The sequence below is a fragment of the Meleagris gallopavo genome, chromosome 2, assembly GCF_905368555.1.
Source record: "Meleagris gallopavo chromosome 2, MGAL_WU_HG_1.1, whole genome shotgun sequence".
In the NCBI taxonomy this organism is placed as follows: domain Eukaryota; kingdom Metazoa; phylum Chordata; class Aves; order Galliformes; family Phasianidae; genus Meleagris; species Meleagris gallopavo.
In genome coordinates, this window is record NC_139405.1 from 92795875 (window position 1) to 92820966 (window position 25092).

At 36.6% G+C, this 25092-nt stretch overlaps 1 protein-coding gene across 1 annotated transcript in view; it reads right to left on the reverse strand.

Moving 5' to 3' along the window:
* EIPR1 (EARP complex and GARP complex interacting protein 1) overlaps positions 1-25092 on the reverse strand; it is a 63538-nt gene that overhangs the window by 32482 nt on the left and 5964 nt on the right. The window contains exons 2-3 of the mRNA XM_085217969.1: positions 20949-21032; positions 15084-15216 (exon numbers count right to left, since the gene is read on the reverse strand). Coding sequence (XP_085074095.1) covers positions 15084-15216; positions 20949-21032 — 217 coding nt within the window. The remainder of the gene's footprint in view (positions 1-15083; positions 15217-20948; positions 21033-25092) is intronic.

Genomic DNA, 25092 nt, shown 5'->3' on the forward strand with positions numbered 1-25092 from the left:
CTAATCAATACTCAGCAGTTTCAGCAGAAAAGAGGTTTGAGCACATGTAGAGATCCACTAATCCTGCTTTTGCCTTACTCAATCAGGTGTGAATTGAAGACAGCCTAAGCTCAATAAAAGTCAACCTATACTATCATTTGTCCATGTTCTGCCTGCCTTCAGTTCACCCACCGCAATTACCTTTCCAGAATTGAAGTTATTATCTTTCAGAGGCAATAGAGATATTGAAAAATATAAAGAAACATATTTCAAGGAGAGTGATAAAACACAATTTCAATCTTCACTATTTTATAACAGTGTTTAATACAGGATTTTAAGATGTGAAACATCCTAGAACTCTTAAGCAAAGTAATGCTTGCAGGCAATGGTATAACATAAAGGACAAAGTGTAAGACAGTTAAATGGACATTCAGGAAGCATCGTCACCCACAACCCATCCTGTAAGTGGATTCTGATCCCAATTATACAGGAACACACCACCCAATATTACAACACAGCTGTTCAGTCATCCACATTTCATTCTTCTGGCACCACCTGCAGAATAACCACCCCCATGTCACTTAAGTATGCTCTACCATATGTAACAACCACAGTCTGCACTTGTCATGGGCTTGCAGCAGTCACCTAAAGCAGAAGAAGTCCAACACTGCACAGCCCTCCCTAATTATATCATTTTACTAAGCACTCCAATCTTTACTGTTTACACTCTTTACATTCATTACTGTTTTCCTTATGTATGTGACAAATCACTCTGATTAATGTATTTCGGAAGAAGGAAAACAAAGACAGTTATTGCTAGCCTCCTGCTTTCTTTTAAAATCATTCTGAAACACATTTTGTATGTACATTAGTAATGAAGTATTTTTACATTGATTTTTTAGAATCGATAACTACATACATGAGATGGAAGCACCTACGGGAACAATGTTTACATTTTATTTCTGCTGTCATTCTGCTTCATTCCCCTGTGTTTAACCTTGAAATCCAAATGACAATGCTCCCTACATCATTGCCTGCAGACATTCCCGCTGAAGCTAGAGGAGCTGAAGTATCAGTGCCTGACAGGGTTTGCTCTTTGATCAGCTCAGGTGGTGCAGAGCCAGCTGGCTGCAGTTATTCTGTTGCCCAGGGAACAACAACTCAAGTGTATACTTCCTAAATCCGCACAGGCGGCCCTTCTGCAGCTCTGCCACAGCAGCTCTTGCTGTGCAAGGCTGAAGTGGTGAAGCTGCTATAGCTGCAGCCCAGCTGGTGCCCATTAGTGCTCTCAGTATGACAGGAACAAGCAGCGAGTGTGAAGAAGCATCCTTCTCACCGCTGACAAACAGAGTTATCACTCTTCCTTATTAATGAATGTAAACATCCGTCTCCTAATAAAAAGAAAAAAAAAAATCAAAACCAACATGATTTAAGTAAACCTCTGTCTAAAGAGTAACCTTTCTAAAGAATAACCCTTTCAGTTGATTCATAAAAAGATAAACCATATTCTCTTTAATCAACTTGTCTTTTACAGGCAAAAGACGAGGAAGAAAAAAAAAAAAAAACACTATTCTGTCTCTGGATTAAGAATTCCAATCGTAGTGCTCCAAGCCCACACAGCCTTTTATTTTACATTTTTCAGAAGTACATGGGCTGAGGTAAAGATAAGAATAAAAAAAACTGTAGGCTGCTTAATTTTTCTTTTAATCATTGAAATGCATTTTTAAGATACCAACATACAGCTTCTCATTTTGTAAGTGTGTACACAGAAATAAAGCAGAAACATAGCAGCTCACTATTTATCTTAATAGAAGTGTATTCCCATGAGGAGCTGAAGAAAAATAATTAACAGAAACACACTCCAGTCAAGTCCACCCCAGACATATATTCACACAGAGGACATCTTCCATGCCTACCTGGTGTCTCACGACTCTAACATGTGGAAAGCACTGCACAAAGCTCTACTGTTGAGCATGCAGACCACAGGTGACCGTAAATTCACACCTACTGCACAATGACACGACACCGATATGACTCAGGCGCTAGACACCAGGCTCTCATATTTACACTGTGTTTACAAATGTATAAGGAAACTTTAAAACCCTTGCATCCTGAAGAGAGCACAGATAATCTAAAAGTGTGCAAAGCAGTGGGTATGCTTTGAAGAAACGGGTAAACCAATAATATAATATGGGTCTGTGAGACAGAACCTGCAGAAAGCACGCAGTCAGCAGGTTGAAAAACTGGAGGAGGCATAAACCAAACTCTCTTACGGTTGCTGTTTCTCATGTTATCCAGAAATGATTTGAAACAATATTTCAGCACATACTTTTTTCTCCGAGATGTGTAGATGTTTATATATTTATCTGAGAGAGCTCAAAATTTACTGATTGCATCTCTGGAATTCTGCCATTGGTGGACAGCCTAAGAGACTAACTGTAACCCTCACTATAATCATGAGTCAAACTTTACTCTTCAGGCAAAATTAGGCTATAGCATTGTAAAAGCTGTTTAGCAGCACTAACAGGTATGCTTGCTTTCATAAACTTCAGAGAACCAGATCTCGTAAGTCAGAACCATGACTTATGGTATCTTTGATCCATCAAGTTTTCTCTGTAGGAAGCAGAAAATGAAGAAACTAGCTCTAACAACTTGCTTTTGTTTGTTTGCGATGATCTTCCTGGTATTGTTACCACCAGCACACCATAACCGCAACATCAGGAGACATACATGAACCAAGGTATCAGCTGGCCATACAAAAAGCATTGTTTGAGTTTACCCTGGGCTGAGGAGATCTGCACAACACACCAATAAAAGCCAATGAAGCATACATATTGGCTTCCATCATCACTAAGGCTAGTGAAGCAGAACACTATTATCAACATTGCTCTTTCTCGCATGCAGAAGTACCAAAGAGAAAGCTGCAATCTCAGAGGCACTCACTTGCATCACCACCAAAGCCACAGCAGCTGTCAGTTAAGTAGGGCTAGATGATAGCAATGCATTAACGTTTCCACTCGATGTTTTGTGAGATATTAAAACTCTACACTCCTTAACAATTTAATGGCAACTGAGAACCACTTATCCCCTCCACTGAATCAGGCCATCACCAGACATGTTGCACATTCAGTGCTCTATTTAAGTAGTCTTTAGCCTACATTTTACTGCATGCAAGTTCCAAAGACAAATAAAGATGACTTGACAGTTCGGAAATCTAATTCAAATGGGACAGATGTCACTACATCCAAAATCAGTTGTTTATGAAGCTATCTCAAATTCACAGGATAAAGTTCTAGCTAATACTTTGATTTGAAAAGATAGGCTTACTATGCCTTACATAAGATTTCGCAGTTTCCACTTTGTGTTTAATCTCAATAGAAATCTAGAAGTGTAGTCACTCTATCAACATACACAAACTTTCTTCCAGCAATGGCTTGTGATTGAAATTATAGACCTCAGAGTCATAATTTGCTAAGTCTTCACATTACCTGGCTGATTCGGGCAGATAACTTCCAGATGTGCTCCCACACCAAGCAAAACTAGTCAATGGAAGAAAAGAATTATAATAAACTGAGTACAATTCAAAATATAACCACATAATTGTTATTGAGAAGCTATTAAGACATTGTGCTTCAACTCTGGTAGGAGCTAGGCATCACACAGGCACTCACTTGCTGCCCCCACAGAGAGAAGGGAGAGAATCATAAAGATAAACTCATGGGTCAAGATAAACACAGTTTACTAGGCAAAGCAAAAGCTGAGCACGCAAGTAAAGCAGCCTAAGGAATTAATTCACTACTTCCCATCAGCAGGCGGACATTCAGTCACTCCTAGGAATGCAAGGCTCATCGCACAATGGTTTCTTGGGAACATAAATGCCACTACTTGTCCCATTCCTTCCCTCTCTCCCCCAGCTTTTATGGTTCAGCGTGACACCACCCTCGTACGGAACATTCATTTGGCCACTTTGAATCAGCTGTGCTGGTTCTGTCCTCTCCTGCTCCTTACGCACCCCCAGCTCCTCACTAGAGGACAGCACAAGAAGCTGAAATGTCCTTGGCTCTGTGTAACACTGCTCAGAAACAACTAAAACATCTGTGTGCTATCATCTCTGTTTTCATCAAAAATCTGAAATGCAGCACCATACCAGCTACTACAAAGAACATTAACCCTATCCAAGCCAAAACTAGGACACAGCAAGATGCAATATCACATCATTTTCTGACATGAAGTACGAATACGAGGTTAATAAAAAATTGATTTCGCTAATACAAGAAACATAAATTACTAAGCCTTTTATTATTTGAATTCCATTTTCCTGATGCCTCAAGATATTAACGGCTAGTGCATCCAGGAAGTCCAGAAAGGTCAAAGAATAAATCTTGTCCTACACTAGTCAGCCACTTTTAATGGAGCAGGCTATTCAGTTCTCACTTGTTTATGACTCAGAAGTGCTCATAGGAGAGAAATCCCAACATAACTTTTTAATAACAACGGAATGGAGAGTTACACAGCTCTTCCCTAAGTAGCTTAGAATCTAAAAAGAAAAGTCATCAAAATATAACAAATTAAAAACAAACCTGTAAAAGCCATCCCATGGTCAAATTTTCAGTGTAGAGACAAGGTAATGTCTTTGCTGTTACTGACCAAATACACTTTATGTTAATAGCATATCTACAATCTCACTGGGATTGCAAACTCACAGACAAACACAGGCTCCTCAAGAAGTACAGATCAGAAAGGCTTAAATGGAAAACTGTCCTTTATAAAGAACAACAAGAATGAGAACTATCAACGGATGGATCAGAGCCAGCTGAGTGTTTACAGTTTAGGAATAGAGCAAACCAAAGTAGCAACACTGTGGCAGGTGTCATCTTTCCTGAAGAAAAGACAGTCTTCAGATACAAGAAGGAGCTTCCTATTTATGTGGAACTTCAACCACCTCAGTGCCTGCTGGTGGGAAAACAGAGCAGGATACAAGCAATTCAGAAGATAGTATCTAATGTTGATGATCAATGAGATAACGTGGGGGAGGTGTTCTGTTGGACCTCACAACGACATAGCCACAAAAACATTATGTTCAGAACATGACGGTTTCACAGAATCATCACAGACCCGTAGAGATTGGAAGGGACCTCTGAAGACCATCAGATCCAACACCACTGCTACGACAAGTTACTTAGAGCAGGTTGCACAGGAAAGTGCCCAAAGAGTCTTTGAGTGTATCCAAAGAAAGTAGTCTCCACAACCTGTGCGGGCAGCATGTTTCAGTGCTCTGTAAACCTCAAAGTAAAGAAGCTTTTTCTCATGTTCATATGCAATATTCAAATATTCTCTAAATAGCTTTAAAATGAATCCTCTGAAATGTTTCAACGGAATGTAAGATTTCTCTAGCTGATAACGCCAGCCCTTGAGGACTCTTACGCTATGCTTTGCACAAACCATCTCATGTACAAGGCAGACAACAGCTAATGTATAGTGGTATAACAAAGGAAAAAATGACAACTGTTTTTCATCATAATAACAGATGGCAATTTCAGTGCAACATTATGCTTATGTTCATATTTTGGCAGGTATAGCAGCAAAGGAGGGAGTCAGACAGAAGGAATTTGAAGAATAAAATACCTTTGAGGTGAATCCTATCATATGCAGTACAAACATGGGGGGGAGGAGTAGTTCTTTTTTCCCCTAAGAATGTGAAGCAACGTTGATTAGATATTATGCATAAATGGTAGGAGGGGGCTAAGCAGTTATAAAAGCTTAATCAAGTACATGGATGAGAAGCAGGCTGACTTAGTCAAAGTCAGAGACTAGGAAAACCATCTCCACGATATTTCTCTGAACAAACTTGGTTACAACAAGACTGAATCGCTTAAGATTAAAGAAAAAAGATGTATAGGATTGCAACAGGCAGACGTATACTTTATGATCTGTAAGGAATTAAGCTGCAAAACATTAGCATAGACCCAGGTACCCAAAAGAACCATAAATCTCACTTTGTGACACTGACAGACAGAAAGATGAAGACAGACTCAGTGATCAGGACAAGAAACAAGGTCAAGTCTGAGGAAACAAGCCTAGTAAAATTGAAGTAAAACACACACGACCTCAAGAGACAGACAGATCCACTAAATCAAGACGAATATTCAAGTTCACTGACAATGGACATTAGCATTTAAAAAAAAAAGTCTTTTAGACATCTGTTTGACTAAGAACTCAGCAAGGAAAAAAGAAGGACTAGTCTAGAATGAGGGGGACCAGGCCAACGAGGAGCAAGCTGAAACAAGAGAGGTCTTGACTGGATACAAGCCAACAATTTTTCCCCCATCATTAAGACAGCCAAGCAATGCAGTTGCAGTCACTCAGTGAGCATGTGCAAATTCCATTCCCGAGGATTTTCCAGAACAAACTATGTAAGAACCTGAAAAACCTGGTCTGATTTCACTGCGAAATCTGCTTCATGAGGGATGTTGAACTAGAGGCCATCCGGCATCCTTGATAAATCACTGTGCAATTCTTAAACTATGGAAAAGTTCTTTTTGTCTACTAGACGGGCATGCACATACACAGTAGACATCATAAACTATGCTGAGCTGCAAGAATCTTCACAATGCCAGAAAAGGCAGACATATTAACCTCAAGTTCTGTTATTCCCTGTAGCTGTCTGCTATTTCAGTAGCAGAAATATCTGTGATGGTTCTTCACTTTCATGTCAATTAGTCAGAAACGCTTAAAGTTGTAAGATACAACCTAAAAGCTAGAAAAAAAACAAACAAACAGAATTTCAGTCACTTTCTAAGTATTTTAACTAGTTTTCATGAAAGTGCCATAGGGAATAGGACATTCTATAGAAACAATTTTCATTTTAAAATATAAACTGAAACTAGATTTGTTACGAGATGCTCAGGACATGAAGTGTGACATTTATTAGGTCAGCAGGAGAAGGAAAAGAAAAAAAAGTATCTTCTGTGTTAAGAGTCCACCAAGCAAGTGAATCTCTTCAGCAAAAGCAGGCTATATTTTCATTGTAGAAAAGGACCACAGAATGAAATGCAAAAAAAAAAAAAAAAAAGTTATAAAATCTCTTAACGTTTAACTGATGGAACTTGCACAGAATACTTGGTTTCACTTGCATAATTCAGGAATAACTCCGAAGTCTAATTCACACTGATGGAAAATCCAGCTTCTAGATTTCACTTACTGACAAGATAGTGGGACAAGAGTGCTTAAATGTACTACAACACAATACGTGTTATACACGAAATGTTACTCACTGCAGCAATGTGCTGACTAGATATGCAGAAAGAACATGCCTTTTTTTTTCATGCCTTTACACTGAATCAGTTCAATATTTGAAAACTGAGCTAAAAAATACTTGGAGATTGGATCCAGAAAACAGGTTTTCTTGGTATGCTTTCAAAATAAAAAAGAAAATGAATACAATAACAACTTCTAATGCCAAAGGATAACTCAGATTATCTCTCAGTGCAAGTTCTAGTTCAGCAGCAGTTTATTCACTTTCTGTATTTTAGAAACATTTTTTTTTCCAATATTGTGACCATCCTGTAATACTCTAATATTTCCATACTGGTTTTCCATCATGTGCATCATATAGTCACCTATTTCACTTAACACATCAAAGGAATTACTTAGATGCGAATGCTACATGTGTCATATAACTAGAATTTCTAGAAGAATAGTAGGTACAACCTAAAAAGAGCATAGAGAGCAACAATAACAGAAAACAAAAACCACAAGCAGATCCGTTACTTCCCTCAAACTACAAGAAGCTTTTTTCTGTACCATTTTCCAGTAGTGCTATGGAGAGCACCAGGCAATATTTTGAGAGATTCATTCAATTTCACTAGATCCCAGCACACCTCTGCATTGCAACTCTATCACAGTGCCGTTCAAAAATTTCCCTACACAGAGTATTTTCACTACAGAAGAGGGCAGTGAAACCAGAGAGGTCCATGCCAGCTGCTTTCTTCGCTATTAAGCAATTGAGAACATCACTAGGAGCATTTTCCAACCACCCCTACGGTGAGATTTCTCTGCTGGAAATCTAACACAGTTTTACGGTGTGAGAAGTGTGATACGTTACTCAAAATCCATTACTTTCAAATATCGAATCTGTTTTGAGTGTTTTATTTTCCTTTTTAAAATCAAAATTAAACAGCAGTTTTGTATGTGTGTAGGCTCTGAATCTACAAAAACACACTATTCATACAGAATCTCCGTAATTGCTGCACAGTGGCACCTATCTTGTTTGCAGAACAAAAACAATAAAGAGAATGTTTGCTCATGTGCATGCTCACATGTGCAAAAACTCAGATAACAGCCTTCTCCATTTGCACTTTCTTTTGCCCTCTGGTGGCTTTGTGTGTTCCTACATGTAATCGAAGTTAAATCCTAATTATACAAGTCAAAAAATACATTTGCACTGGGAAAACAAACTGTTTTCCAAATATGTGTCAATACATTTGATTAAGAAACTGAATTCTTAAGGCTAAAAGAAGCAAGCACAAACATGATGATACAAAATTATTTTTCAAGTATTTAATTTCAAAATGATCTGAAAGTTTTAACCAACTTTATGAATGTTGCTTTTCATAGCAACATATGAATGCTGCTATTCATGTTACACAAAGAATACTTTTCTGGCAGTGGTAACAAACTAATTTTTTTTAAAAAAATCTCTGAATTGTTATACTTGAGAAAGATTTTGTTGTTTCTTGTTTCAATTCATGAAAATTTATCCCAATGGATTTATAATGAGGTTCTGAAAAGCTAAAGCCAGAAACCAACAGGCATTTCATTATGAGTTTTCTTAAGAGAATTACTATCATGGAAATGTAAACACGTAGTCTACCATCAATATCATTTCAGGCTGTTCCATGTCATGCAAAAGAAAGGAACTTCTGAAGAACTCTTGATAACCTGGTGTTCAAAAAAGTGACAGATGAACTTCACTGTTAACAGTTTTCTTCACAAGTGACATCAGAGTAATTATAATAGAAGAATAGAAGAAAAATATCTTAAGTCATCCTGACATGATGTTAGACTGGTAGATACAATTCTGAAAAATGTTTTTAGTGTCTCTACTGACAATTCTCTGAAGGTAACGTGCAATAGAAACCACATAAGCCAGTAAAACACTGGCCAACTTAACAAAAGGCAGAAAGAATAAAAGAATTATTTTACAGCTCCACGAAGTTTTGGTATGCCCCTACGTCGAGTAGAGAATGCAATTCTGATGTTTTTACCTAAAGTAGGGTACAGCAGAACTGGTAGGGGCAAGATAAATAAAGAAGATGGAAGTGTTCAACAGGTTGAAACTACTTCATTAGGAAGGAAAATGTCCTGGAAAGAACTAAGTTTACAGAAAACAGTAGCAAAGTTTATTTAATAATCCATTGCAGTTCAAGTACTGCAACATTTTGCCTAAGTGCCACTCACCAAAACAGCACAAAACAGGATAAGCCACAAAGGGCAAGGATCTTGGGCCATGAGAAGTAGACTCAAGTTAGTTGATGAAGATGGTCTAATCCCTTCACAAAGGGATTAGACAGCTGTTCACGTTCTTCCTACACAGGATCTGCTCTTGCTGCTGTGGAAGTCACACTATTTGTGCAGATGAACCAATCTTTGGTTTGATCAACAGGCTGAGACTACTCAATTTGGAAGGAAAAGGAAAAAGAACATCTAACATCCTTAAAGTTAACTTTCACAGAACAGAGATCAAAGGTAAAATAGTAGTGTACCTCATCAATCCACTCCACACCACAAACAGCTTTCATTAACAGATGAAAGATGATAGTGTTACTGCTTTTTTTCCACCCCTGTAGGTTTCCTGCTAGAACTAATAGTTATGCCCAAGCAAATGTTTAATTCTACACATACAAAGATAATCTTGATAACCAATTCTAACCTCTACCTTCTTAAAACCACATTAGGTTCCCATTTCTCCTACTCTATTTTGGAGGTAAGTAGGAATCATCTCTAAGAAGCTCTTCATCTCTTCTCCCTAGCTCACAAAGCAGAAATGGATAGGAAGTACGTACTATGGTGCTTTATGATAAAGTCTTTAAACTATCTACATTTCAAAACATAAGGAGAACACAGAACTGAACATGTGTACTGATTAATTTACACTCATACTTTTCCTGAAGTTCATAATCTTACTACAACATTCAGGTGAACTGCAAATAATCAGTTATGGAGGAGTGTAAATTGAGAGTATAGCTTGTGCATAGTGAACTGCAATTTTTTCATCCTATGGAAAAGGGTGCTGCATTTAAAAAAAAAAATCAGAACACAACTCCAAATTTTTTTAGTCATTATGGCTAAGTAGATGTTCAGTAAAAATGAAAAGTATGAAAGCAGAATGACAATAACACTCATCCTGACTTGATGACTTGGTTGTCCAGTCATCAAGACAAGACGACTCAATTTGTTTAAAAACATTAAAAAAAAAAAATCAAGCAAAAGTAAACTAAGATCTGGTTTGTTTGCCATTAGAGAGATAATGGAAGGAGAAGGGAAAAAAAAAAGTTTTCCTTTCACCGAAAATAGTTTTCACAAAACAGATTTCAAGTTTCCTGCATTTAAAAGGCACAAAAGAGATCTTCAGTGATAGCTGTTTTAAGCAGCTCCTCAACTGATATGCAGCAGTCACGTTTTCCCTCCTTTGAAAGAGATCTCTAGTTTCATCCTGAGCAGCAGTCAGAACACACAATGGAATATACCAACATCAACAGCATAATAGATGTTTATTCACATTAACATCTGCCTGAGAATCTACAAGAGTATGTAATAAATTTTCATTTCTGTAAGCATGCATATACACCTCTCCAAGTACAAATTAATTGAAAGAACAATCATATGGCTTGCCTATCTGATAAGTGTTAATTTGGAAGAACACTTCTCTGCAGTCTTTAATTTTTCAAAAAAACCCAGGCCCCTGGGCTTCAGGATTTATACCTTCTTGGAGAACCATTCTCTTGGTTTTAAGTAATTTTATTCACATTTTATTACTGTAGTGTGTATTCTATTAACTTGGCAGTTGCAACACTACAGCCCTGTACAAGTAACTGGAATATACACATAACCTTAAAGTCTTAGCCTGATGTCCTGAAAGTATTCCTTTTACATCATCAGTTATAAATTCCAGCAGAAATGACCACTATCAGAAATACTGATGTAACCAGAAAAAACAAGAACAGACAACTGCCTGTCTGTCAAATCTTAACTTCCATGTTAAGATTGTTATGGTCAGCACTTTTTTGCTCCTCACAAACTAGCAGCTAACCACTGTTTTATTCTTAAATAATTTTCAGTGTTAACACACACTGTAGTGACAGTGTCAGAACCTGACAGAATGGCACGGAGCTGCACCAGGGGAGAGTCAAGGTTGGGTGTTAGGAAAAGGTTCTTCATCAGAGGGCAGCGGGTATGGAACAGACTCCCCAAAGCAGTGGTCACAGTCCCAAGCAGAAGGAGTTCAAGGAGCGTTTGGACAACACTTTGATATCAAGTTTGAATTTGGAGTGATCCTGTGCAGAGCCAGGAGCTGGACACAATGGTCCTTGTGGGACTCTGGCAACCTGGGATATTCTATGATAGCTCCCTCTGTACCACCGAACTGCTAAATGTTTCACACATCCTACAACAGTGTATTACGAACTGTACTGATAAAGAGAGCATCACTCAGCCTCATCTTGACGCAGAGTTCCCACTTTCCTGAGCCAGCTCTAGTCGAGGCTATCACTATCGACTTACATACAAAAAACAGATTAGATGCACAGTAGGTTTCCCTGCCTCAGAACTCTGCTGCAAGTCACCTAGATGTATTCCTGTATCACCTAATCTAGGTGGCCCTGCTTTGGCAGGGAGATTGGACTGGATGATCTTTTGAGGTCCCTTCCAATCCCTGGCACTCTGCATGATTCTATAAGCCCATTTAAATGCTTTCCTGCCCCCCTTTGTGTTTTCTTTATGGACTGTAAATTGAACTTAACTGGGTGTAGGCTTTGTCTGCTTTTCACTGTTCAGATTTCCAAGCTAGTCTCCTCTACCTACAACCTTTCTGGCATTTTAGCTCATCTCAGTGAAAAAATTACCCTATATAATGCTCTTTCAAATACTGAAAATCTTATTTCTAACTTCACGAAATATTTTACATACAAAACTTTTTTCCCTTAAAAGATGAATAGAGCTCTCAGATAGCTATCAATCTCTTGCAAATCTGAAGATTTATTTGTCTTCATTTTATATTGTGTATCCCTATACTTATTGGTTTATACCATTATTTGGAGAGCATAATCCTGACCCTCATCCCACCCCGCTATTATTCTTTTCTAATATTTAAAAGTCTATTTCTATCTCCTTAATTACTTTGTTACCTTTCTCATCCATGCTTTTAAAAGTGTCATTACTGCAGTACTTTAGAGAAAGTTAGAAATTTACATGCAACTGATTGGAACTTGTCATAACAACAAAAAGAACAAAAACATAAGAATTCTAGAATTATTCTTACAGATTTTTTGTTAAATTCTACATTCTCCTTTTTATTACTGGGCCACAGCAAACAAAACAATGCAACTTCTACATTACGAGTAAGATAACTTTAAGAAACAAACTTTAAATACAAATAAGCACAAGTAAATTTTCTGAGAAGCAGCGTTAGCCAGTCAAAATGTAAATGTAATGCAAGATGCCAGTTTTTTGCCACTTTTATTGCTGTAGCTCAAAACCTTACGCATGCTGCATCTTGCTTAGACAACAAGTCATCTTAAGAAAACTTAATTTGTATCACATTGAAATTTAACCAACTTTTAAAGTTCAAAGACTACTAAAATCATTTCTCCCCTTAATGTTCACCTACTTTAAAGCTGTGAGTAGAAATCTAAATCTCATTCAAGAAGAGCCCACTACTTGTTTTTTATTTTTAATTCAGTTGACTTGCCACAATAGAGTGAAAAGATGCTGTGTTAACATGTCACAAAACTGACATATATGCAGTGCATATTATATAGATAGATAAAATATCTAGGTACAAGTATTAATATGTAAGTATTAATTTTACAATGTCTTCTCCCCCCATCCTCAAAATATTCAGTCATGTCCTACCATAGCTTTTCCTCCTATACCCAGCTTCTTTCACATACTCGCACACCTTTCTTCATCCAGTTTGGCAATCCAGGATAAAATACAGCTTCCATAATTCTTAGTGCTCACAGAACCAAACAGCTGCCAAACTAATTTTCAATCAAAAGAAACACCAAAACGCAACATCACATGTGCCTATCACATAAATTTTCTGAGTTTCAACAGAGTCAAGATTTGCCTGATTTACAGCACTCAGACAACAAGAGGTGGTCACAATACCTCTGACTGGATGTCATTTGCTTGGTACTTCAGTAAGGAAAAACAGCATTTCTTTAAAACAGCAGAACAAACAAATAGTTTTAAATGTTTTGAATGCTTAATTTGGTTGCATTACTACTTGAATTAAGTTGTCTGCTAAACCTAGTATTCCTTATTATTAGAACCCCTATGCTGTGTGCTTTCTGTTATGTGTTTTGCTATTTAGATTCATCAGTAATCATTTGAGAATCAGATCTTGTTTTCTACAGAATGCTAACAACTGATGGTTCTAAATGAAGATGCACAAAGTACAAATGATAAAGTTTAACATTTCTAAACGCGATAAAGCAAACCAAATCTAGAACACAAAGAATCTAGAATAGAAAGCATACATATGAATTAATAGGTCCAACAATGGAGATTAGAAATATCACAGAAATGTGAAGTTATATGCGAGGAAAAAAGAGGTGCATAAACTCTGTGAGGTGTTTCACAATATTCTATAGAGCACAGTATTCTTAGAAAACAAAAGAAAACAAACAGTACTCTTTCCTCATCTCCCCTATCCCATCACATTACCAACAAAACAGCTCAGGAAGGCTAGAGAAATATAATGTATAAACTTCATTTGGTTTTCTGCAAAGGAAACTTCACCAGAAGTTTCTGGTGGAAACTTTGGGATATTCTTTGCCTTGGCAGTGATTGATGGAGAAGTTATGTTCAGAAAGTCAACAAGACAGTAAAAAGTAAAAATAAAATTAAAATAAAAAACACACCACATTAATACCATTTCAGTGAACCCTCCATTACTTTTATAATTGTTTTTAAAGATTCACAACTGACTCACAAAAGAAATTCATGCCATAGGATTTCCATTTCATCTGGACTGAAATAAAAGCACCAAGTAGCCCCAGAACAACTTTTTTTTTTTTTAAACAAGAGGTTGAACAGTAGGAATTTACAGCTCCACAGCTGACAGATGCATTATGTCTGAAACTCACTGTCATATTCTTGTATACTTAGGCTGTATTTTCATGAAAGAATACACTAGAACACATGAGACTAAACAATATTTATTCAAATTGACAGCACAGATTTCTTACTTGTCAGAGAGAAAAACGACCACCCCTTCTCAAATAATGCAAGATTTTCCAAGCTTTAGAACAGAAAATCTTCACATCTGCCTTACCAAGGAAAGGCACAAAGATTCTTGATCTAAACAGCTGTGCACTTAGTGTTAAGGGTACACAAGGAGCACTCCTACTGGTTTTGATGAGATATTTAGACAATTTATAGTCCTCTGTGGGCATATCTGCATTAAACATATGACAAATAACACTATATGCAGACTTAATCTGCAATTTTAAAGGGAGCTTGGTGCTGGCAAGAAATTTTGAAAGACATTTGTTTTCACTTTAAAAATCAAATATATGAAACAATAAAAAGAATGAAGCCTAAAATAACAGGAATAATTTATTTGACCTGCTTGGCATTAATCAGGTAAGCAATACTTTGGTTTTGCTGGTTTCTTTGATATGAATGCAAACCAATTTCTAATCAAGATGATCTGAGGACAGAAGAAGGATGAGGCATAATTAATGGTACAGCAGACCTTTGAAAAAATACTTGTGTTGATAACTTCTATTTTTAAGGTTTTACACATAGCCAGATGTTCAATCCTTGTGCTTTCAAAATATCAAAGCACTTAAACTTTAAAATTGTTGGAAAGGACTTACTTTTATTGTAGCAAGTTGCCAGTACACCTTTATCTGCAGGACTGGCACTAATGTGCCAAATCTCACCCACTTGATGAAGAAGCACATTTTTGTTTATGATGTTATTTTCATCATCAAAATCTATGATGTGAATCTGCAAATACAATAAAAGAGAACATTAGGTTTTCAAATGTTTTCCTGTGGGTCTTAATTATACACAATGACTGCACAGAACAATTTAATGAGAATTTTATAACTGATATCTACTTTAATTAATTGTTATACTAACAATTTACTATATCATTGATTTCATCAAGATAGACTTTTCTAGAAAAATAAGCCATCTCTCTGTCTTGATGAAATACAGTATTTATTCTTCTCAGTCCTGCAGCTTAAAGCTTGAAGGTGATTTTTCATATTATAGTTATCAGTAATAAGCCACTAACACTGCATTTGAACACTTCTTCCAGCAATAAACAGAAATAATAACATCACAATTTTCAGTCAAGATGTCTGCATTAACTCTGTATACAAGCCATCAAATTTAAGTATCTTTTGAAGAAAGAATTGGAGAGAGAGAAAGGACTTTGTTTTGAAACAAAAATAACTGAAACTTCTAGAGTGCTCCTCAAGCAAGCAATCATATATATGTATCCATACATAAAACTATCCATTACTAAAACACTTGGAAATATAATACATTTTAGACTACAAACAAAGATAAAATATCGAACTGAAAGATTCTTTTAAGAAATACTAACTATGTCTTAATAAATCTATATCTCACTCCTGTTTTTCTTTTAGGTAATCTCAATTAAGATTCATTAGTAAGGCTGTATCAACAATGAAGAGAGAAACAAAGTCATCTACTAAACCACTGCAGAAGTCTTACATACAAGACATTACAAAATTTTTTCATAAAATAGAGAAACAACTAAATAGGTATCAACTCAGGCTATATTGGCAATACTGTACATAAGTTCACGAAATGGCTGATGTGTTACCTTTTCTCTTTTTACCTCTCCTTCAAACACTCAACTGCTGAGTGCAGTCATCAGCAACTTCTTCAAATATAATGCAGGACCTCATCACCTGCAGTGTTCTTAACTCAGTCATCCAGGGCACATAAGCAGTCCTGCAGTTGATGAGCACGCTGTCCTTTCAAACTTGACTTCATTTGTTGCCCTGAACTTACAAATCTACCCAGGCATCAGGACAACATCCATCTCCCGCAGCAATTGCATAGCCATCTTCCTGTCCAACTTAAGGAAGTCACCTTCCTGTCTTTCATAACTCTCCAGAGTCACACCCCTTGGACTTATCTACAGCTGCCCTTTACTTTGGTGCTCTGTATATCCCCTCCTGACCTACTCCCTGTGTCCTAAATCAAATGCTATTGTCTCTGAAGAGAACTCTTCCCCATTCAGTGCTTTAAATCCTTGACTAACTTTAACAGACACCATATACTCAGCCCCCTGCACTGCTCTCTTATATAAGCTGTATTCTGATGTTCTGAATCAACTCGCAACTCAAATTGTTCATGAAAACAACAGCTTGGAGATAAACTGCAACATATTTATAACTCTAAAGTAAAACTTTCAACAGGCTCAAGAACAATAATTCCTATTACTATTTTTACACATCAAAATAATGATAATTGGCTTTTGGATCTCCAACAAAAAACAGATCCCTCAAAGTTACTGAATTAGATGTTTAACATAAATAATGTGAAATACATGAAAATATTTAAAAATAAGAGCTTATTTTCTCTGTGAAAAGCACAAACAGATCTGCTTTATTTGCTTGTTCTCAGTTATCTCAAAAAAAAAAAAAAAAAGGAGAGGGAAGGAAACCTTCTGTTGGAGTCACTGAAGTCTCATTTGGCAGCTTCACTGAAGTCTCTAGAGGTGAACCACAAAGCAAAACTATTTACCCCAATTGCACATATGTTTGCCTGCACTGGCCTGGTTAAGAGGGTCATTCAACACAAACTGTCAGAAAGCTCTTTATCCCATCTGAAGCATTCGGAAATCACAGATGACCAATTCCTCTTCTGCTGTCATGTCTTTGCTTCAGCTGACATCACAGATACCTGGAAACCTCTGCTGTAGCTATACTAAATACCAAAGACAAAACAATTCTCGTGCAAAATACAAAAGTACCAAATACATTACCAGCGTGATGTCATGAAGAGAAATACTAGCAGAAAAACATTCAGCTACAACTGTCCTAATGCAAGCCCCAGCTGCACAAGTTGCTATTTTCATCTGCTCAATTACTATCTTTCTAACTTTTTCCAGTGGAGTAGAGAAATGAGTTTCAACTTGGATAAATAAGTTCAGTATATGGATGCTACAGAAGAGGATAACAGCAATAGTAAGCATAGGTACACTCAGAGAACCTTTTCAACATGAATGCACTGTCCTGAGTAATGATATGCGCTACCATAGCTCTTGTGGAACATGGTCTTTGTGGAAAATAACTCTTATCATCAGTAGCAACACTAAGGAGTCACCTAGCTGCTGTAATTATGCTGAAGACTCCCTGAAGACTGAACACATACAAGTCCAAACAGAGAGAGAAAATAATGTAGAGATCCGAAGGCAAATAATTATTTGACTTTACTAAAAAAAAAAAAAAAAATCTGGAGAAATCACTAATTGCTATGGAAGTGACTAAGGCAGGGAGACAACTGAACACATTCAGAACAAAATTACTCTTTTTCTTCCATTACACAAACTCTATAATTTGTTTCCTTACATCAGAGACTAACAGAGTACAGAGCGGGAGATGTGGGAAGTGTTTCAGTTTGAGTGGCCACTGCCATCTCTATGCCTATGTAACACCATGCATGAAAACGATTATGTTGGATTCTAACACAAGACTGAAGATAACTCAGTTCTCAGAGAGATCAAAAAAGATTAGGTGAAGTACGCTTATTGTGTATGCTTTCAAAAAAACACACAGTAACTGCATTAAACTACGAGCAGCAGAAATACAAAAGCTTCCAAAAGCACAAGTTTTTAAGAACCATGTAAAATACTGTCAGAGAACAAGTATACAACCGCATGAACAATTTCTCAGAAGTCACAGTGAACATAGTTTAAAAAACCAAGAACTACATTCAAAGATATGAAATGTTTGTTTTGGTTTAGAGAATTCCTTTAAAAAAGAAAGCACCCAAACCCCCAGCTCAGCAGCAGCAGATGCTTACATCAGGTGACAGATATTTGGACAGAAGGTGTAGATTTTCAGAGATTTTTTTTTTGAAGTACTAAACAATAAGATTACAATACAGACCAGCAGCCTAAACTGCTCTCTTCAATTATCACCTTCCCTCAAGTGGTATTTCACTGGAGAGTTTTCTTTGTCTCTCTTCCATTTGGCAACACACTTCATGTTGCCAGTTTTACTCTCCACTTCCACAACACTACATCAAGAACACGCTGTTCTCCTTCCTTCGTTCTCCTTCCTTCTTTCTCCTATATATTTTTTTACAAGATCTCCAAACCTCATAAAAGAGAGTAAATCACATTTGTATTCTTCATTAGCTGCATGTATTCAGGTTTCCTAATTCCATTCACATCCCGAAAGTACGTAGCAAAGTTGTTCCACAGGAGCAGATGACAGACCTCAAGTCAAAAAGGAACTACTTTCATGAAGTTATGCAGATCAAAAAACAAGTACTTGACACTGATAATATCTCAAGTACTGTCGGAATACAACATTTAAAAATACCTTCCTTGGCCTCATAAAGAAAGCATTAACAGCAAAACATTTTCACCAGAGCTCCTATGAATTACTTGTACAGAAATAAATCTCACTAAGGAAGAAACTACCTCGCCAGCTTCATGACTGCTGTTCTCTTACCTGCAACACACCTGGTTTGGGACTGGAAGGGAAGAAACATTCTGCACATAATGGAACTGCATATTCAATATCTCACCACACAGCACTTGGTCAAGCATTAAAGGCTGCAAGCCAGTTCATAAGTTAGGTCAAGTAACCAAAGAAATTTTTAAGCAAATCTAGAGAACATAGTGCTGAATTAAACAATAATGACTTGAGGCCTAAGGCATTTCTTAGGGATTAGCAACTAGCTGATGGAGCTAATGGCCTGAGGCACAGCTAAAGGCCAATAACCCCCAAAGATTCGTTAATACCCTAGGAAGTGGCTTGCACATCTATTATTAATGCTATTCACTGGAAAAAAAAATTACGTTCAATGAGGCTGAAACACGTATATGGAGATATGTCCAAAATAGGTAGTCTATGCCAAAAAAATTTACCTACATCAGAACGTTTAAATTATTGAAGATCTGCTGGACGCCAATCAGTGAGCAAGAATCACCCTCTAATTTGGAGCCCAATTTTGGACTAGAATTTAATTAGTCCAACCAAGAAGTAAAAGATAGATTCAACTTTTAACCTGATAAAGCTATTTATTCAGTAGAAAAACACCAAATGTCTGTAGAGCATCCAGGACAAATGCATAATGATTTTTTTGATCATCTTATTTTTAACTAAGTTTGTTATGCCACGTCTTTTGTCACTGGTCTCACAAGTATTACCTGAAAAAGTAAAGAAACTGAATACTCCATACTCCTTGTACCTTCGAACGCTTTTTTCCCCTCTTGAGTCTTAACCAGCATTAAGATTTGGTACCAAACTCAGTGCTTTATTGTGTACAATTACAATGTTCACTGGGGGGAAATTATATTTCTATTGGCAGTAAATAAATTTAGTGACTAATTTGGATTGTGAGAAATCAGAAAGACAAACCTTAAAATCCTTCTCTCTCCACATTCTCTGAATTAACTCCTTCAATCTGGAGCTTTACACGGCACATGAGGGCATGGGGTTACACTCAGTATATAGGGTCTTCTCTGCCACTCTCCATCTCTCACTTTTTTTCTGCTCCAGCATGTGGTCTCCTTGACCACAGTTCCTTCACAAATATCCACATTCAGGAACAGGTTCTCCACAGGAAGCAAGGATATCTGCTCCACCACAGAACACTGCCTGTTCCTCCTTTGACCTTGCCATTCCCCCTATGGTTTATTCTGTTTCTTTCTCTTTTTTGTTCCCTTCTCTCTCCCATGCAGTATTTTCTCCCATTTCAGAAGTTTTCAGAGGTTCCACTATTCTGTTGGTCTCAACTGTGCCCTCCTTGCATAGGCAGCTGCAAACTGCACAGGGCAGCATCTGGCATCTACCAACAGAGAACATCTGCAGCACTTCTGCTACACCCACCTGAAGCCTACACCCAGTGTAGCTTTCTAATTGTTCTGCCCTCAAGATCTTCTTTCACTGTGAACACACATACAGAAGTTTAATCATAAAAATAAAATTACTGTAAAATTGTAAGTGCTGTACTCTGAACCACACAGGAAACAGTCCAACAGAAATTAAGCTGTGATACTCCCTGAAATTTTTAACTTGCTGTATTTGTGATCAGTAAAGACACAATTGATTACCAACAATTATAGGTGAAAAAAATCCATTTCCCGTGGCTTCAGATAGACAGCTATGCATATGCCAGGAGTCATATTAAAGATGATCAAGGACTAAAGAATTTTGTTTTACTTCACAAATCTTCCAAGGTTTAAAGACAGCTCCAGAAAAATCTAGAGATTTAAATTAATGAAAAAAATGGCAACTGCTTCACTAAGCCAAACTGGTTTAGTAACACAATTTAGAACAGTTTAATTTTCCAGAAATACACACTCTCACTTATATTTCTTATCAATATATCTGCAAACAATTAATGTAAATCTACAACTTAACTATCACTTAAACTTCAGAGGCAGGAAGAAGATAGATATTTGAACAGTGTTAAAACAAACAAAAAACCCCCAAAACTGACATTTGACCGAAATAAGTTACCTGATTATCATATCTAAGAGACTGTGTTCCAACCAAAAATCTTATAGCATCTGTTTCTGCTGTCTGAGGTGTTAACGCTCGTGCCTAGGGAAAGAGAAAGCCATTAGAAAAGTCCAATTATTACAATCCATTAATTTCGGCAAAAATCTTTAAGCTCATGTATCGATCATTTTTAAGCATCACATTTTACAACTGTAGTATTTTTTTGTTAGTTATGTCTATTTTGCTTAATACATTTTTCTACAATTTCTCACATTTGTAAAATACATGGAAGACATAGGTCCTGAATACTTAACTGGCCTTCATTGTAAGAGCAGTTCCCCCACATTAATTCTCCTTTATGAATTGAAAAAAGACAAAAACAGAAGAAACAAACAGTGGAACAATGAACTTGATTCTTAAGTGTACTGGATGTAATATTAAAAAAACCCGAGCTGTTCATACTGGAAGTTCTTTCCCCCCTCCCCCCCCATCACCACTCTCTCTCTAACAATTCAGACTGAAGATACTTGCATAAAAATGAAAGAATTCTTTTCCTCACCATCAAACACTAAGCTTAAAAAAATTAAAAACCAAAAATCTTTTCTTTTTCAACTCTAGATCACAATGTATAAATTTAAAATAACAATACAATGCTAGAATAGCAACTCAATGATTTTCCTTACATAATAAGGCAAAACAGTCTAAGTCATTGTCTAGCAGAAACAATAAGAGCAAAATCATTTTTCATAAAAGTACTCTACACTCCATAAACAGCATAAACAGTTCATATGTGATATGCAAGACCAAAAAAAATGATTTAGACAACATTTTGCTCCAGATCAAGCAGAAGAGGTTAAAAAACATAAGCTTAAGAAGTGTAAGCTAGTAGATCAACATTTACATGAGTGGAAAAAAAACACTATGGAACACAATTCAGTTTGTGTTCAAAACATACTCAAATGTAGATCAGAGATCAGTACTGTACTGATTTGTTTGTGCTCTCCTACATATGTAGCACTCATCTCCAAGAAGCCTAGACAATGTTTCCAATTGACAGAAACAAGAAGAGGTCACCAAAAAGATTTCAGAAAAGCTTTTGCCTTAAACAGAATTTACATTTGCAGATCTCTAGCAAAGAGCTGCTTTTTATTTCAGACCTCCTTTCAATTATTTTGAATATAACATTAGAAGTAAGTCAATAGCTACGTATCTCTTTCAAGCAAACAAGTTTATTTTTGTTTCTGCAAGTTGAGAAGAAGAGGCCTCCAAATAACTTGAATAAAAATTAAAAAACAAAACAAAAAAAAAAAAAACAAAAAAACAAAGAAGCTTCTCACCCCTTTTAAAGCTGTTCAAGTAGATCTAATCTTTTTGCCTTCAGGAATGAATCAGGTTAGATACAAAGTACCCAAAATAAGTTTTCAGATTACCATTTATTGTCTGTCATAAAGAACTACAGCTTCCACAGAATATAGAGTTCAAACTCATCAGTTGTTGACAAGTAAGGAAAATCTGAATCTTGAAATAGCATTACGATGGACTGTCACGTACTTCCTGGACAAATAGATGTTTAATTTTGTCTACTCTGAGTTACGTTTAGAAAAACGTTTTTTTCAACAATAGAAGTCTTGTGATGAATAAAGCCTCTGCATTTGGACTGCTGAGCAGAGTCTAGAAGAGCCCCCAATATCTTACACAAAAGCATCCTTCCTCACAATTGCAGCAAATAGAAAATAAAAAGCAGAGTAGAATGAGTATCCACTAATCTAAACCAATAAAAAAAGCTTTTATACAAAGCTAGTTATCCACAGAACACTAAGTCGCAAGTAGATCTGAAAATAGTCTACTACTGAAAATACTAAAATTTTATTTACCAAGGAAATTGACATGCTGCATGGCATTACATGAAGTAATTAGCTTCATTTTTAAAGAACATCTAAGACTAGGGAAAAAAAAAAAAAAAAATCAAGGAAAGAGTAAAATATTGCGAACTATGGAGAGCCTTCTGGTTACACATTCAAACTTCACATTCACTGTAAACTTTAGTCAGAATCTCTGTGAAGAAACCTGCATGGCTTAAACCACGTAGAGTTTTAGAAATTTGGAGCAATACTGCAACAACCTGACTGTCATGAACTTCCCCAATATTTTAACATACAGCCAAATATTTAAACATACAGCCAAAAATCCCTCCCACCTAACACAAAAGCAGATACTGCCTTTGAAAAAGTAAACACCAAAGATTTCTCAATACTATCTGCCAAGGAAGCTGAAGAAACCAGTGGCCATATACACCTATGCATAGGTTCTCCAAGTGATTTGTTTTCTACAAAATTGGAGGCTACATGTACACAATTACAAAATAGAAAACCTAAGCAATCAAACAATTATCAATTCTATCTTGTGTTCTCTGAAAATAGAAGTATCTAGGGATGAAAAGAGATGTGAGCAACAGTTGTAGTGATCCAGGACACAGCACCACTGAGCTCTAGAGGGGTTCCCAGTGTCTTTTGCATCCTATGTTTAGGACAGGCTATTCTGCCTACACAGAGTCTCTCAAAGTAACAAAAATATTCTGAAGAAAAAATAAGGTTAAGGTAGAGAGCGTGAGAGGGTGAGGGGTTTGGAGGAGGAACAAAGGAAAACAACCTTAAGACTCCAGTGTAAAGAATAATTTACAAGAATACCATAATGTGTTATTTTGTGCATAAATTAGAAACATCATTTCCATGCCATATTAAAAAAAAAAAGAGCACGTGCTATAGTACAGTCAAAATTCAATTTTTTTTTTTTTTTTTTTTCCAAAGTAAGGAATGAACTCAGATATACAACTGAATAAACTATAGCAATGGTCACAATGAAGTTTAGTATGGGTCAGAGACAAAAAAATCTAGTCAAACATAACGAACTGGCATTTTCATCTATTGCATCTTGAAGTGTTTTATAGAGCCAAAAATTACACGTATGGACAGAGAATACTACATAAATCTATATAAAAGTAAAAATTATAAAATGCATTCATAATGTATCATTTGTCCCCAAGACAGTAAAGCTTGCACTTGCACAAGTGCAAGCTGTGAATGAACTTTGAACAAAAATTATACCTTTACAGAAGCAGAAAGGAAAACTGAACAAAAACAAACATCAAGAAAGACCAGCACCTTGGACAGAGACAAAAAGAGAGGATGGGGTAGAAACGAGCTACTTAAAGTTAGGCATAAGTTAAGTTTTTCTAGAAAACAGAAGCTTAGATTACTAATTTCACACATTACCTGAAATCTGGTTCTAGCATTAGCCAATGGATATGCTAGATTATTCAACACAGTCATTGTTATTAGCTATGCATTTTCACCAACAATAAACAAGAGCCTGCATGCCGTGCTCATCAAAACCTGCACCAGTGGAGGTGACCCACTGTTGCTGTCACCACTGCTGAAACATCATCCACCACCTCACTGTGCTCACATCCTTCGTTTGGTCTCCATAAACATTCAGCAAGCACAGATGAATGTTAGCAGATGCCCTTTTTCTTCATGGAGGTATTCAATTGCACACTCCACGCTTCCATGTCAGATGCCAATTTGTCAGACTGCCCCTCTGTCACAGTAACAAAATGTAATGGAATACAGGTGAGATGGTTCAACCAACTGCCATACCACCATCATCTGCCTCTGATGTCGTGAGCCAACACAAAAAAAATAGGCAGCATTACTTTCAGAGTAGCCCTCATTAACTATATTACATAGTTAATGTATATAAGTAACAAAACTGATTCCAATTTTTAATATTTTCATTAAAGCAGTAAAAAAAAAAAAAGAGCAATAAAAACATAAAGGCAGTGGGATATTTGATCCTGTTTTTATGGAACTAATACATGTATCAGGCTGCTCTGATGGAAGTATTCACAATTCTCAAGGTGCTCAGAGACTTATGAAACTTTACTTCTCCTGTGCTTCATCCTCGAGAACAGTTGCTCACAAATTGCTTTATCGGCAGAAACCAATGACATAAATAAGGTATGACTGTGGATCGAGGGATATTTTTCTCTTATAAAAGTCCGGTACTGAGACATGGTCAGATTTTGGAGTTGAATATCTGACTGCAACTCTATAAATACATTTTAAAATAGAGTGCATGTCAAATGAAAATGTAGTTGCAAATA